The sequence below is a fragment of the Orycteropus afer genome, unplaced genomic scaffold (assembly GCF_000298275.1).
Source record: "Orycteropus afer afer isolate SDZICR_OR568_19922 unplaced genomic scaffold, OryAfe1.0 scaffold00024, whole genome shotgun sequence".
NCBI lineage: Eukaryota > Metazoa > Chordata > Mammalia > Tubulidentata > Orycteropodidae > Orycteropus > Orycteropus afer.
The window spans coordinates 7367011-7381263 of NW_006921611.1; the positions used below are offsets into that span (position 1 = coordinate 7367011).

Here is a 14253-nt window from a genome sequence, read left to right on the forward strand (position 1 = left end):
TGTTGGAGGAGAACTTCCCTGATATGATGAAAGATGAGAATATATCCATTCAGGAAGTCCAACGAACCCCAAACAGGATAGACCCCAAAAGAAAAACACCAAGACATATCATTGTCAAACTCACCAAAACCAAAGACAAAGAAAGAATCATGAGAGCAGCACAGGAAAAACAAAAAGTTACCTACAAAGGGCAACCAATAAGACTAAGCTCGGATTTCTCGACAGAAACCATGTAGGCGAGAAGACAGTGGGATGGTATATATAAAAAACACTGAAAGAGAAAAATTTCCAACCAAGAATTATGTACCCAGCAAAATTGTCCCTCAAATAGGATGGTGAAATTAAGACATTTCCAGATAAGCAGAAATTAAGGGCATTTGTTAAAAGCAGACCAACCTTACAAGAGATGCTAAAGGGAACCCTTTGGACAGAGAAGCAATCACAGCAACAACAACTCACCAGTAATACACATGATGATATAACCCAGAAATCAAGTATCCAAAGTAAATAAGCCTACAAGATTGTAAACAGGGAACTAGAGACACCAACCAACAAATGAGGACAACTACAAACCAAAAAGAGGGAAAAAAATATCTGTGTTGTTACAGAACTTCTGGATGGAAGGGAAGTCAAGACAACTACAAGATGGAATGGACTGTTCTACACTTGGGAGGAAAACTATAAATCACAGGGTAACCTCAAAGAAAAATGATAAACCTTCACATCAAAATAAAAAAGAGGACCAACATAAATATTCAGCAAATACTAAAACAATAGCAATGAAGGAAGTGATAACATGATTCATAAACAAAATGAGCTCAGCATAGAAAATTATATAGAACAAAGAAATAGAATGAAAAAGCACATGACAAAAGTGACAGCAACAAATTCATATTTGCTGATAATTACATATCCAGCAAGAGACTTATCTCTAAGATTGATGGAAAACTCCAATGCCTCAACACCAAAGGAATGAACAATCCAATTGAAAAATGGTCAGAAGACATGAATGGATACTTCACCAAGGAGGATATTCAGGTGGGCAGCTAATACATGAAAAGATGCTCACAATCATTGGCCATCAGAGAGATGTAAATCAAAACAACAATGAGATACCGTCTCACCCCACTGATGGCAAGGTTCAGTGAGACAGAAAATAACAAATGCTGGTGGGGATGTGGAGAGATTGGGACTCTCACAAACTGCTTGTGTGACTGTGAAATGACATAACCACTGTGGAAAGCAATATGGCGATTCCTTAGAAAGTTGGAATTGGAGATACCATTTGACCCAGCAACCCCATTACTAGGTATATATCCTAGAGGGGTGAGAGCCAGGATAGGAACAGATACATGCATGCTCATGTTCATCACAGCACTATTTACAATAGCAAAAAGATGGAAACAACCTACATGCCCATCAGTGGAAGAATGGATGACCAAACTATGGTACATACACATAATGGAATGCTGTGCAGCACTAAAGAATAATGTAGAGTCTGCAAAACACCTCATAATATGGATGAACTTGGAGGACATTATGCTGAGTGAAGTAAGTCAATCACAGAAGGACAAATATAGTGTTATTTCGTTTTTGTGGATGGTCAAGGTAAGGATTATATATGAAGGGAAACTTTCTTTGTTGGTTGCCAGCGGTGGGAAGGGAGGGGAGGGAACACTGAAAAAAAAATGCATCGACCCATGTCACTTTAGTTTTGTGTATTTCACTGTATATAAATTATAGCTCAATAAAATTTATTAAAATTAATTAGTTAAATAAATAAAAAAGCATTTGATTGTGTGGATCATAACAAATTATGAATAGCATTGAGAAGAATGAGAATTCCAAAGCACTTAATTGTACTCATGACAAACCTGTACATAGACCAGGAGGCCATCTTTCAAAAGGAACAAGGGGATACTGCATGGCTTAAAATCAGGAAGGGAGTGTGTCAGGGTTGTATATTTCCCCATACTTATTCAATCTGTATGCTGAGCAAATAATCTAACAAGCTGGACTGTATGAAGAAGAACGTGGCATCAGGATTGGAGGAAGGGTCATAAACAACCTGTGATATGCAGACGACACAACTTTGCTTGCTGAACGTGAGAATGACTTGAAGCACTTACTGATGAAGATTAAAGACTAGATTCTGCAGTATGGATTACACCTCAATATGAAGAAAACAAAAACCCTCACATCTGGACCTATAAGCAGCATCATGATAAAAGGAGAAAAGATTGAAGTTGTCAAAGACTTCATATTATTTGGTTCTACAATCAACACCAGTGAAAGCAGCAGTCAAGACGTCGGAAGACATATTGCGTTGGGCAAATCTGCTGCAATAGACCTTTTTCAAGTGCTAAAGAGCAAAGACGTCTCCTTGAAGACTAAGGTGCGCCCAACCCAAGCCCTGGTATTTTCAATTGCCTCATATGCATGTGAGAGCTGGACAATGAATAAGGAAGATGGAGAAGAGTTGATGCTTTTGAGTTGTGGTGGTGGCGAAGAATACTGAGAGTACCAGGGACTGCTAAAAGAACTGACAGATCTGTCCTGGGAGAAGTGCAGTCAAAATGCTCCTTGGAAGTGAGAATGCCTAGACTGTGTCTCACTTATTTTGGTCATGTCAGAAGGGACCATTTCCTGGAGAAGGATATCATGCTTTGTAAAGTGGAAGGTCAGTCAAAAGGGGGAAGGCCCTCAACGAGATGGATTGACACAGTGGCTACAGTGATCAGCTTAGGTATAGCAGGGATCATAAAGATGGCGCAGGACTGGGCAGTGTTTCGTTCTTTTGTACATAATAAGCCCACTGTGAGTTGGAGACGTTTCAATGGCACCTAACAACAGCATCTAGTTCTTTTGGTTATCCATTTCATGCATTGTTTAGTCCCTTTTTTTTTTTCTAATTCTCTCTGCCTATGTTTGTATGTGACTCTTTAAAACAAAATGTAGCTGGATTAAAAACAAATTGAATTTGGAAATCTCTTTTAACCAGCAAGTTTAGGTCATTTGTATTTATTAGGATTACTAACATTTTGGATTAATTTCTGTCAGAACCTACCTTCCTTTGTTTTTATCAATTAATTTATTTCTCATTCTTTGTCTTCTACTAGCTTGAAGAATCTACATTCTATTTCTATCCTTTTAGTGGTTTTCCTTGTAAATTTAATAAACATGCTTGACCAATAGACTCTAAATTAATTAGTCTCTGCTCTCTTGAACAATGCAAGAACTGTAGGTACTTTTAACTCTAATCCCATTTTATGTGTTACCCTTGTCCAGAATTGTAGTTTCACTTTGTTCTTATTTCTCTCACATTAGTAATTATTATTACCAATATTGGTTTATAAAATCAATGTTCACTGTGGATTTTTTTTTAACATTTTACTGTGGTTTTGTTTAAAGTTTATAGAGCAAATTAGTTTCCCATTCAACAATTTATACACATTTTGTTTTGTAATGTTAGTTGCAATTCCCTCAATGTAATATAATAGCACTCTTCCACTTCCTCTTTGGGTTCCCCATTTCTGTTTGCTTTTGTTCCTGCCCCATCCTGACCTTTATTTTTGGTCAGATGCTACCCTTTTAGTCTTAAGGTTCTGAGGAACACATTCCTCACAGTGTTTCTGTTCCCTTTGTAGGCCTGTCTATTGTGTGGCTAAAAGGTGTTGTTACTGTGGTTGTTAGGTGCTGTCGAGCTAGCTCTGACTCATAGCAACCCATGTACAACAGAACAAAACATTGTACGGTCCTGTGCCAGCCTCACAATCCTTGCTATACCTTAGCCCATCGTTGGAGCCACTGTGTCAGTCCATCTCATTGGGGGCCTTCCCCTTTTTCGTTGATCCTCCACTTCACGAAGCATGATATCCTTCTCCAGGGAATGGTCCCTCTGACAAGATGTATTGATAATTACTGGTGCTTGGAATGCAAAAGTTGGAAACAAAAAGTAGCATTGGTAGATGGAAAATATTGGCCTTACTGATAGAAATGACGCCATAGATCGCATGATAGAATTTTGCAAGACCAGTGACTTGGTTTTTTTTTTTTTTTGGTCTTTGTTTTTGGAAGGGGGATAGTATGAGACATCTGACTATACTACCATCTTAGATCACCTCCCCTTTCATTTCTTGACTGTTGCATACATGGACATTGATTGTTGATACAAGTAGAATGAATGAAATCATTGACTTCATTTTTCCTCCATTTCACATGATATTTTTTATTGGTCCAGTTGTGAGGATTTTCATTTTCTTTATGTTTAAGCATACTTCATACTGAAGGCTTCAGTCTTTGACTGTTACCAGTAAATGCTTCGGGTCGTCTTAATTTTTGGCGAGCAAGGGTGTGTAATCTGCATGTCATAAGTTATTAATGAGTCTTTTTCCAATCCCATGCCATGTTTTTCTTCATATAGTCTGACTTCTCAGGTTCTTTGTTCAGAATACACATCAAATAAGGAAAGTGAAAGTATACCTGCCACAAAGCTTTTCCAATTTTGAATCACACAGTATTCCCTTTTTTCTGTTCAAATGCCAACTCCTTGATCTACCTATAGGTTCTGCTTAGATCATGTAATAATTTCCTATTGCTTTTGTACACATTACCAAAAATTTAGTGGCTTAAGCAATACAAATTTATTATTTTGCAGTTCTGAATTTCAGAAGGTCAAAATGGGTCTCATTTACCTAAAAGCAAGATATCAGTAGGGCTATGTTCCTTGTGGAACATAAGGGAGAATATGCCTGCTTACCTTTTCCAGCTGGCATAGTGCCTAAGACATTTGACTGCTAACCAGAAGGTTGGCAGTTCAAACCCATTAGCCACTCCTCGGAAGGAAGACTGGGCAATCTACTTCCATAGAGATACCGCCTCGGAAACCCAAGGAGGGGTCGCTATGAGTCAGATTTGACTCAATGGCAGTGAGTTTTGTTTGGTTTTAATGGCCACTGAAGGACCTCTGGTGGCACAGTGCTTAAGGCATTTCACTGCTAACCAGAAGGTTGGTGGTTCAAATCCACCAGCTGCTCTGCAGAAGGAAGATGGGGTGATCTGCTTCCATAAAGATTTGCTGCGTCAGAAACCCAATGGGGGTCACTATGAGTCGGAATCAACTCGATGGCAGTGAGTTTGTTTGTTTTTTTTTTTTTTTGGAATGGCCACCTATATTCTTTGGCTTGTGGCTCCTTTTTTCCATCTCAAAGCCAGCAGCATTGGGGTGCCTTCCTCTTCTGCTCTTAAGGACCCTTGTGACTACATTAGACCCATCCAGGTAATCAAGGATAATCTCCTTGTTTTAAAGTCAACTGATTAGCAATGTTAATTTCATTTCCAACCTACATTCTACTTTGCCATGTAACCTAACGTAATCAAAGGCCTGGGGATTAGGTGCAGACATCTTCGAGGGCTGGTATTTTATTTGCCATAGATGGTGAGATGTTTTTGATACAGGTGGAAACAAAGCCAGAGATTTGATGAGGATCTGAGACAAGATCATAGCATTGTACTGCCATTACTGTGGCTACAACAATTGGGCTTAAACACAACAATTTTGAGGATGGTGCAGGACTAGGCAGTGTTTTGTTCTGTTTTGCAAAGTGTTGCTATGAGTTGGAACCAACTTAATGGCACCTAATAACATCAGCAACTTGAATCTTTTATTGTTGAATACTGTTGTAAAATTTTTTTAAGCCAGCCTGCTTCTCTACATCCTATTATACCTAATATGATTTTCTTTTTCTTTTATCTCATATGGCCATAGGATTCTTTATTTCTGTATATATAACTTTAGTAGACTATGTCTCAATTTCAATTAATTATTGTCAGTTATTCCTGGAATACAGTGTACTTTTCAGTCTATCATTTCAAATATTTTATTTCATAAAAATTTTTAAGTGTATCTTCAATTATTTTTTATCCAGTTTCTTTTGTTTTCTTTTATTGTTGGTAGTAGTTGCAATTGAGTCGGCTCCAATTCATGATGACCTTATTCATAAAAGAATGAGATGTTGCTCAGTTCTGTGCCTTTTTCAGAATCCGTTGTTGTGATTATTTGTCAATCCATCTGCTTGAAGTTTTCCTTTATTTTAGCTGACCCTCTACTTTACTAAACATGATGTTCTTCTCTACAGATGGTTTGATAATGTGTTTATAGTTATGTGAGTCAAAATCTCACCATCCTTGCTTCTAAGGAATATTTTCTTAGGAGCAGTAAATTCTGTATATGTTGATTACCTATACTCCCTCTTTTTGATCTTTATCATCTATCATTTTTTTACTTTCCTAAGGCTGCCATAACAAAATGTCGCAAACTGAGTAGCTTTAAAGAACAAATTTATTGTCTCAAAGTTAACATTTTTTTATGTCTAGAATTCTAAATCAGCCATATTGATTTCTTCTGAGGGCTCTGAGACAGCAACCGCTTCATGCCTATCCTCTAGCTGTTGGTGATCTCCAGCAATTCTTGATGTTCTTTGGTTTGCAGCTGCATCTTTCTCAGTTGTCACATGGCCATTTTTATTCGTGCATCTGCCCCCTGCTTTTTTTTCTTCCCCTCTGCTTTTGTAAGACACTACTCAGAGAGGATTAAGACCCATCCAACTTTGGTATGACTTTATGTGAACCTAACTGATTACATCTCCTTTATTAATTCAACTTTTCTTTTTTTTTCCTTTTTTTTTTTTGGAGGGACACGATTCCGTGTATAGCAATCCTATTGACTGTTTTACAAATTAATTACTTCCAAGATTTTCGTAGGAATACACAGTGATGAATCTCTCATACTTGCATAAGTAAACCTTATGAAAAAGACTAAGCAAATATTTAGTCAGGTTTGAGACTGAGTTATTAACTATTTTTTTTCCCCTCCAGGTTCTCAAAACTCATTTCTACAGATAATATTTCCAGAGAAAATTCAAGCAAATACAAGTGATAATTCAGAGCTGGAAAATGTAAGAGAAAGTTTTTTGTGTTCTAAATGATCAATCTACTCATGACTTACCAACTATCTCATTATCTGACATTTTGTATTTACCACAGTAGTGAAAGATCTACTATGAGACTGACATATGTCTGGGAGTAATGAATGCTGAAGTCTGAGGAGAGAGTAATGCTGGCTGTGATGGTTTATGTTTTATGTCAAATTGCATAGACCATGATTCTTAGTAGTTTCTTAGTTACATAAAGATATAATTTGGTGGTTATATAATGATATAGTCACCTTCCATTTTGTGATCTGATGTGGTCATACTCCCTTTTTGCATAACACTAGTTTTTGTATAACGATCTGGTCTTTGTAACCTAACCATGTCAATAAGTAAAGAATGGGATGTGTATGATATTATTTATTACTTAGCAATGAAATATTGTTGTTGTTGTTTGCCATCGAGTTGGCCCCGACTCATAGCGACCCCTCCTTGGGTTTCTGAGGCAATATCAGTACGGAAGTAGGAATGCCCAACCTTCCTTCCAAGGAGTGGCTAGTGGGTTTGAACCTCCAGCCTTCTGGTTAGCAGTCAAGTGCCTTAGCCACTATGCTACCAGAGCTCCTAACCATGTCAATAAGTAAAGAATGGGATGTGTATGATATTATTTATTACTTAGCAATGAAATATAGCAACCTCATTATAGTATGAATATAAGTATGTAATACTAATAATGATAAGGAATTTAGAGTTTTGATTTAAAAACAAATACATAAGTCAGAATACTCTATTTTGTCTAATATTTGTCTTTTTTTAAAAATTGTGATTTGGGTGAAAATTTACAGAGCAAATTCACTTTCCATACAGCAGTTCACATACACTTTGTCTCATGACAATGACTACAATTTACCATAATGCAACAGTTCCCCTCCCACTTCCTCCCAATAGTTACCTCTTCCCTGTGTCCATCCATCCATGCACTCCTGCCCCCTGAGCTGTCTCCCTGTGCATAAATAGCCCTTTTTTCTCCCATGATTGTTCTTTCCAAGGAGTGTATCTACCTCAGGTAAATGTTCAACTCCTATGCCTATCGTTTGTTTGGCTGGAAGCCACAGTTATGGGTTCAATTCTAGACCTGACTGGCAGCTGGGGGCAATAGTCTCAGTGCTTCCACCAGGCTCTATCAGACCAGCAAACCTGGTCCTCCTCTCCACCTTTTTTTCTTTTTCCAACTAATTTTGAATTTTGTTACACATTGTTCTCCCCCTCTATCCAGGATCTCCAACATAGATCCCCTCCGAGTGGTTGACAGTGGTAGCCGGGCACCATCTAGTTCTTCTGGTCTTATAGTCGTATAGGCTGTGGATCACATGGTGTATTAGATGCTAGGACTAATTATTTCCATGAATCTTTGGTTTTCTTCATTCTTGTTTCGTCTGGATGAGGAGAGACCCATCGTTGCATCTAGATGGCTGCTTGCAAGCTTTTAAGATCCCAATCGTTGCTCACCAAAGTAGGAGGTGGAACAATGTTTTATGTAGTATGTTATGACAATTGAGCTTGATGTCCCCTGTGACTATGGTCCTGTGCCCACAGGCTCAACTACTTGGTCCCTCTGGGTAGCTGGCGGTGCCCAAGAAGTGCCTACAACCTTGTCCCTTGTCAGCTCTACTAGACACCTGGGATTTCAGATCATATAAATACATTTATAGGACCATTGTCTGCCAACCCTATACACGGTCTTGGGTACATTCCCCGATTCATAGACATACCTATTAATTCTGCCTGTACACCCATCTATCCACCCATATACCCATGTTTGCCTTCACTGACAATGCAGTACTGTATGGGCAAAAGGGTTCATCTTTGTTGTCTATACCTCCCGTGTACCTCTCTATGTCTTCCTCTTCCTCAGTGCCACTATGTTGATCATTCACATTTGTTACATTGCCCTTCTCTTCACCCAAATCAATACTTATCTCTACCTATCTAACAGTGTTCCCTCCCCTCTCCTCCCACCCCTGGTAACCAACAAAGAAAATCTCCTTCCATAGATAAACCTTTCCTTGACTTTTACAATAACAGACTAATACAATATTTGTCCTTCTGTAATTGACTTATTTCACTTAGCATAATGTCCTCCAGATTCATCCACATTATGCGGTATTTTGCAGATTCTAGGTTATTCTTTAGGGTTGCATAGTATTCCATTGTGTGTATCTACCATAGTTTGGTTATCCATTCCTCAGTTGATGGACACCTAGGTTGTTTCCATCTTTTGGCGATTGTAAATAGTGCTGCAATGAGTGGGTGTGCATATATCTGTTCTTGTCCTGGCTCTCAATTCTTTAGGATATATACCTAGTAGTGGAATGTCTGGGTCAAAGGGCACTTCTAATTCCAACTTTTGAAGGAATCGCCATACTGCTTTCCACAGTGGTTGTCCTATTTTACAGTCCCACCAGCAGTGTATGAGAGTCCCAATCTCTCCACATCCTCATCAGCATTTGTTATTTTGTGTCTAGTTGAACTTTGCTACTAGTGCTGGAGCAAGATGGTATCTCATTGTTGTTTTGATTTGCATCTCTCTAATGGCTAATGATCATGAGCATTTCTTCATATGTTTGTTGGCTGCCTGAATATCCTCCTCGGTGAAGTGTTTATTCATGTCTTCTACCCATTTTTTAATTGGATTATTTGTCTTTTTGTTATTGAGGTGTTGGAGTTATCTATGAATTCTAGAGATAATTCTTTATCAGTTATGTCATTATCAAATATTTTTTTCCAATCTGAAGGTTCTCTTTTGACTCTTTTGGAATAGTTTTTGGAAACACATAAAAATTTAATTTTAGAAAGTCCCATTCATCTAGTTTCTCTTCTGCTGTTTGTGCATTTTGGGTTATGCTTGATGGTCTATTTATGCCATATATTAGGGCCCCTAAATTTTCCCCTAGTTTTTCCTTGAGGAACTGTATAGTTTTAGGTTTCACATTTAAGTCTTTGATCCATCTGGAGTTAGTTTTTATGTATGGTGTGAGGTACAGATCTTGTTTCATTTTTCTGCAAATAAATATCCACTTTTGCCAGCACCATTTATTAAACAAACATTCTCTTCCCCATTTAATGGATTTTGGCCCTTTGTCAAAGATCAGCTGACCATAGGTTGATGGATCTATTTCTGGGGTCTCAATTCGATTCCATTGGTCTGTGTATCTGTCATTATACCAATACCAGGCAGTTTTGACTACTGTGGCTGTATAGTAGGTTTTGAGATCTGACAGTGTGAGACCTCCTACTTTGTTCTTCTTCAATAATGCTTTTCTTATCCGAGGTCTCTTTCCTTTCTGTATAAAGTTTTAGTGATTGGTTTTTCCATATCCTTAAAAAATTGATGGGATCTGGATTGGGATTGCATTTAATGTATAGATTGATTTGGGTAGTATTGACATTATCGCAATGTTCAGTCTTCCTATCAATGAGCAAGGTATGTTCTTCCATTTATGTAGATGTCTTACGGTTTCTTGAAGTAGTTTTTTTATAGTTCTCTTTGTACACATCTTTTGTGTCCCTGGTAAAATTTATTCCCAAGTATTTTATTTTTTGGGTAGTTATTATAAATGGTATTGATTTCCTTGTTTCTTTTTCAGTAATCTCTTTGCTGGTGTAGAGGAATCCAGCTCAGTTTTGGATGTTGAACTTGTATCCTGCCATGCTGCTAAAATTCTCAATTAGTTCCAGTAGATTTTTCACTAAGTCTCTTGGGTTTTCTAGGTATAGGATCATATCATCAACAAATAGGGATAGTTTGACTTCATCCTTACCAATTTGGATGCCTTTGATTTCCCTTTCTTGCCTTATGGCCCTGGCTAGGACTTCCAGTACAGTGTTGAATGGAAGTGGTGATAGAGAGCATCCTTATCTGGTTCCTGGTTCCAAGAGGAATAGTTTCAGTCTCTCTCCATTGTGTATAATATTGGCTGTTGGTTTTGCACAGATGCCCTTTATTATGTTGAGGAATGTCCCTTCCATTCCTATTTGGCTGAGAGTTTTGATCAAGAATGGGTGTTGGATTTTATCACATGCCTTTTCTGCATCAATTGATATGATCATGTGTTTCTTCTCTTTTGTTTAATTTATGTGATGGATGATGTCGATTGTTTTTCTAATGTTGAACCATCCTTGCATACCTGATATGAACCCCACCTGGTCATAATGAATGATTTTCTTGATACGTTGTTGGAGTGTATTGGCTAGAATTTTGTTGAAGATTTTTGCATGTATATTTATGAGGGATATTGGTCTGTAGTTTTCCTTTTGAGTGATGTCTTTGCCTGGTTTTGGTATCAAGGTTATGCTTGCTTCATAAAATGAGTTAGCTAGGATTCCATCCTTTTCTATGTTTTGGAATAGTTTGAGTAGGAATGATGTCAGTTCTTCTGTGAATGTTTTGTAGAATTCTCTGGTGAAACCGTCTCAGCCAGGACTTTTTTTGTTGGTAATTTTTTGATGACCTGTTCAATATCTTCTTTTGTTACAGATCCGTTCAACTTTTCCACATCAGTCTGTGTTAGTTTAGGTAAGTGGTGTGTTTCTAGAATTTGGTCCATTTCTTCCAGATTTTCAAATTTGTTGGAATACAATTCTTCATAGTATCCTGATATTATCCTTTTTATTTCAGTTGGTTCTGTTCTGATGTCGCCCATTTTGTTTCTTATTTGTGTTATTTGTATTCTCTCCCTCTTTTCCTTTGTTAAATTTGCCAGTGGCTTGTCAATTTTATTGATCTTTTCAATAAACCAACTTCTGATGTTGTTGATTTTTTTTTTTTTAAAATTGCCCTTCTATTTTCTGTTTTATTGATTTCTGCCCAAATCTTTATTATTTCCTTTCTTCTGGTGACTGTGGGCTCTTCTTGCTTTTCTTTTCCTAATTGTTGGTGATGTTGGTTTAAAGTGTTGATTTTGGCTCTTTCTTCTTTTTTGATGTGTGCATTTATTGCTATAAATTGGGCTCTGATTCCTGCTTTTGCTATGTCCCAAAGATTTTGGTATGTTGTGTTTTCATTCTCATTTGATTCAAGGAATTTTTTAATTTCATTTTTTATTTCTTCTTTTACCCAGTCTCTCTTAAGGAGGGTGTTGTTCAGCTTCCATGTGTTTACTCTTTTTCTGTTGATCTTCTTACTGTTGATTTCTAATTTGATAGCATTGTGATCTGAGAAGATGCTTTTCAGTATTTCAATGTTTTTAAATTCATTAAGGCTTGCTTTATGGCCTAACATATGGTCTATCATGGAAAATGTTCCTTGTGCACTGGAAAAGAATGTATATTGTCCTGTTGTTGGGTGAAGTACTCTGTAGGTGTCTATAAGGTCATCTTGGTGGATTGTATTGTTTAGCTCTTCTGTGTCTTTGTTGAGTTTCTTTGCAGTTGTTCTATCTTCCATTGAAAGTGGTGTGTTAACGTCTCTCATTATGACTGTGGAGTCATCTATTTGACTTTTCAGTTCTTTTAAAGTCTGATTTACGTATTTTGGGACTCTTTTATTGGGTCCATAGATATTTATTATGGCTATGTCTTCATGTTCTATTGATCCTGGAATCATTATATAATGTCCTTCCTTGTCTCGTGTGGTGGTTTTTGTCTTAAAGTCAATTTGATCAGAAATTAATAGTGCCACTTCTGCTCTCTTACAGTTGTCATTTGCTTGATATATCTTTTTCCAACCTTTGATTTTTAGTCTGTTTTTGTTTTTGTCTCTAAGGCATGTCTCTTGTAGACAGCATGTTGATGAGTTTTCTTTTCTTATCCAGTCTGCAACTCCCTATCTCTTGAGTGGTGCATTTCATCCATTAACCTTCAGTGTAATTATTGACATGTATGAATTGGTCGCTGTCATTTTGTTATGTGCTTTTTCATGGTGTCCTTGGCTTCTTTGTTTCATATAATTTTCTCTGCTGAGCTCATTATGTTTATGAGTCATGTTATCATTTCATTTGTTGCTGTTGTTTTAGTATTTGCTGAACATTTGTGCTTGTCCTCTTTTTTTATTGTGTTGTGAAATTTTATAATTTTTCTTGAGGTTCCCATGTGATTTATAATTTTCTCCCCTAGATTAGAAAAGTCCAGTCTATCTTGCAACTCTCTTGACTTCCTCACCATTTAGAAGTTCTGTGACTACACAGTCTTTTCCCTCTTTTTGTTTGTAGTTGTTCTCAGTTGCTAATTGATATCTCTGGTTCCCTGTTTACAATCTTGTAAGTTTATTTTACTTTGGATATGTCCATAGCTGTGGTTTCTGGGTGATGTCATCTTGTGTATTAATGGTTGATTGTTATTTGCTATTTTTTGTTCTCTGTTCAAAGGACTCCATTTAGTATGTCTTGTAAGATTGGTCTGGTTTTAACAAATTCCCTTAGTGTCTGCTTATCTGGAAATCTCCTAATTTCACCATCATATTTGAGGGACAGTTTTACCGGGTATATAATTCTTGGTGGAAAATTTTTCTTTTTCAATATTTTATATATACCATTCCATTTCTTCTTGCTTGCACGGTTTTTGCTGGGAAATCAGAGCTTATTGTTATTTCTTGCCTTCTGTAAATCACTTTTTGTTTTTCTTGTGCTGCTTTCAGGATTCTTTCTTTGTCTTTGGTTTTTTTTTTGGGAAAAAATACAGAAAGATCCCATGTACCATTTATTCACTTTCCCCCAATGATAACATCTTGCAAACTATGTAGTACAGTATATAAGAATCAGGATATTGACATAGAGCCAAGATATACAGATACCACCTTAAGGATCTCTTATCAAGTCCTTACATAGCTACACTCACTTCCCTCTCACTGCTCCCTTCTTAACCTCTGACAACCACTAATTTGTTTTCCATTTCTATAATTCTGTCATTTCAAGAATGGTATATAAATGGAGTCATATAGTATGTAACCTTTTGGGACTGACTTTTTTCATTCTGCATAATTCTTTGGAGAATTAGCCAGGTTAGAACATGTATCAATAATTTGTTCCTTTTTTTTTTGTTGTTCCATTCAGTTCTTTTTTTTTTTTTTTAATTTTATTTTAATTTGGGTGAAGATTTACAGAGTAAATTCACTTTTCATACACCAGTTCACATATACTTTGTCTCATGTCAATGACCAAAATTTACAATGTAACAGCTCCCCCCCCCCACTTCCTCCCCATAGTTACCTCTTCCCAGTGTCCATCCCTACATACTCTTCTGTGCCCTGAGCTATCTCCCTGTGCATAAGCAGCCCTTCCTTCTCCCATGATTGTTCTCTCCAGGGCGTGTGTCTACTTGAGGTAAA

General features: G+C 37.1%; 1 protein-coding gene across 1 annotated transcript in view; it reads left to right on the top strand.

Annotated features, from left to right (window-relative positions):
- ADAM32 (ADAM metallopeptidase domain 32) overlaps positions 1-14253 on the top strand; it is a 448014-nt gene that overhangs the window by 67566 nt on the left and 366195 nt on the right. Inside the window, exon 2 of the mRNA XM_007935060.1 lies at positions 6877-6956. Within this exon, the coding sequence (XP_007933251.1) occupies positions 6877-6956 (80 nt within the window). The remainder of the gene's footprint in view (positions 1-6876; positions 6957-14253) is intronic.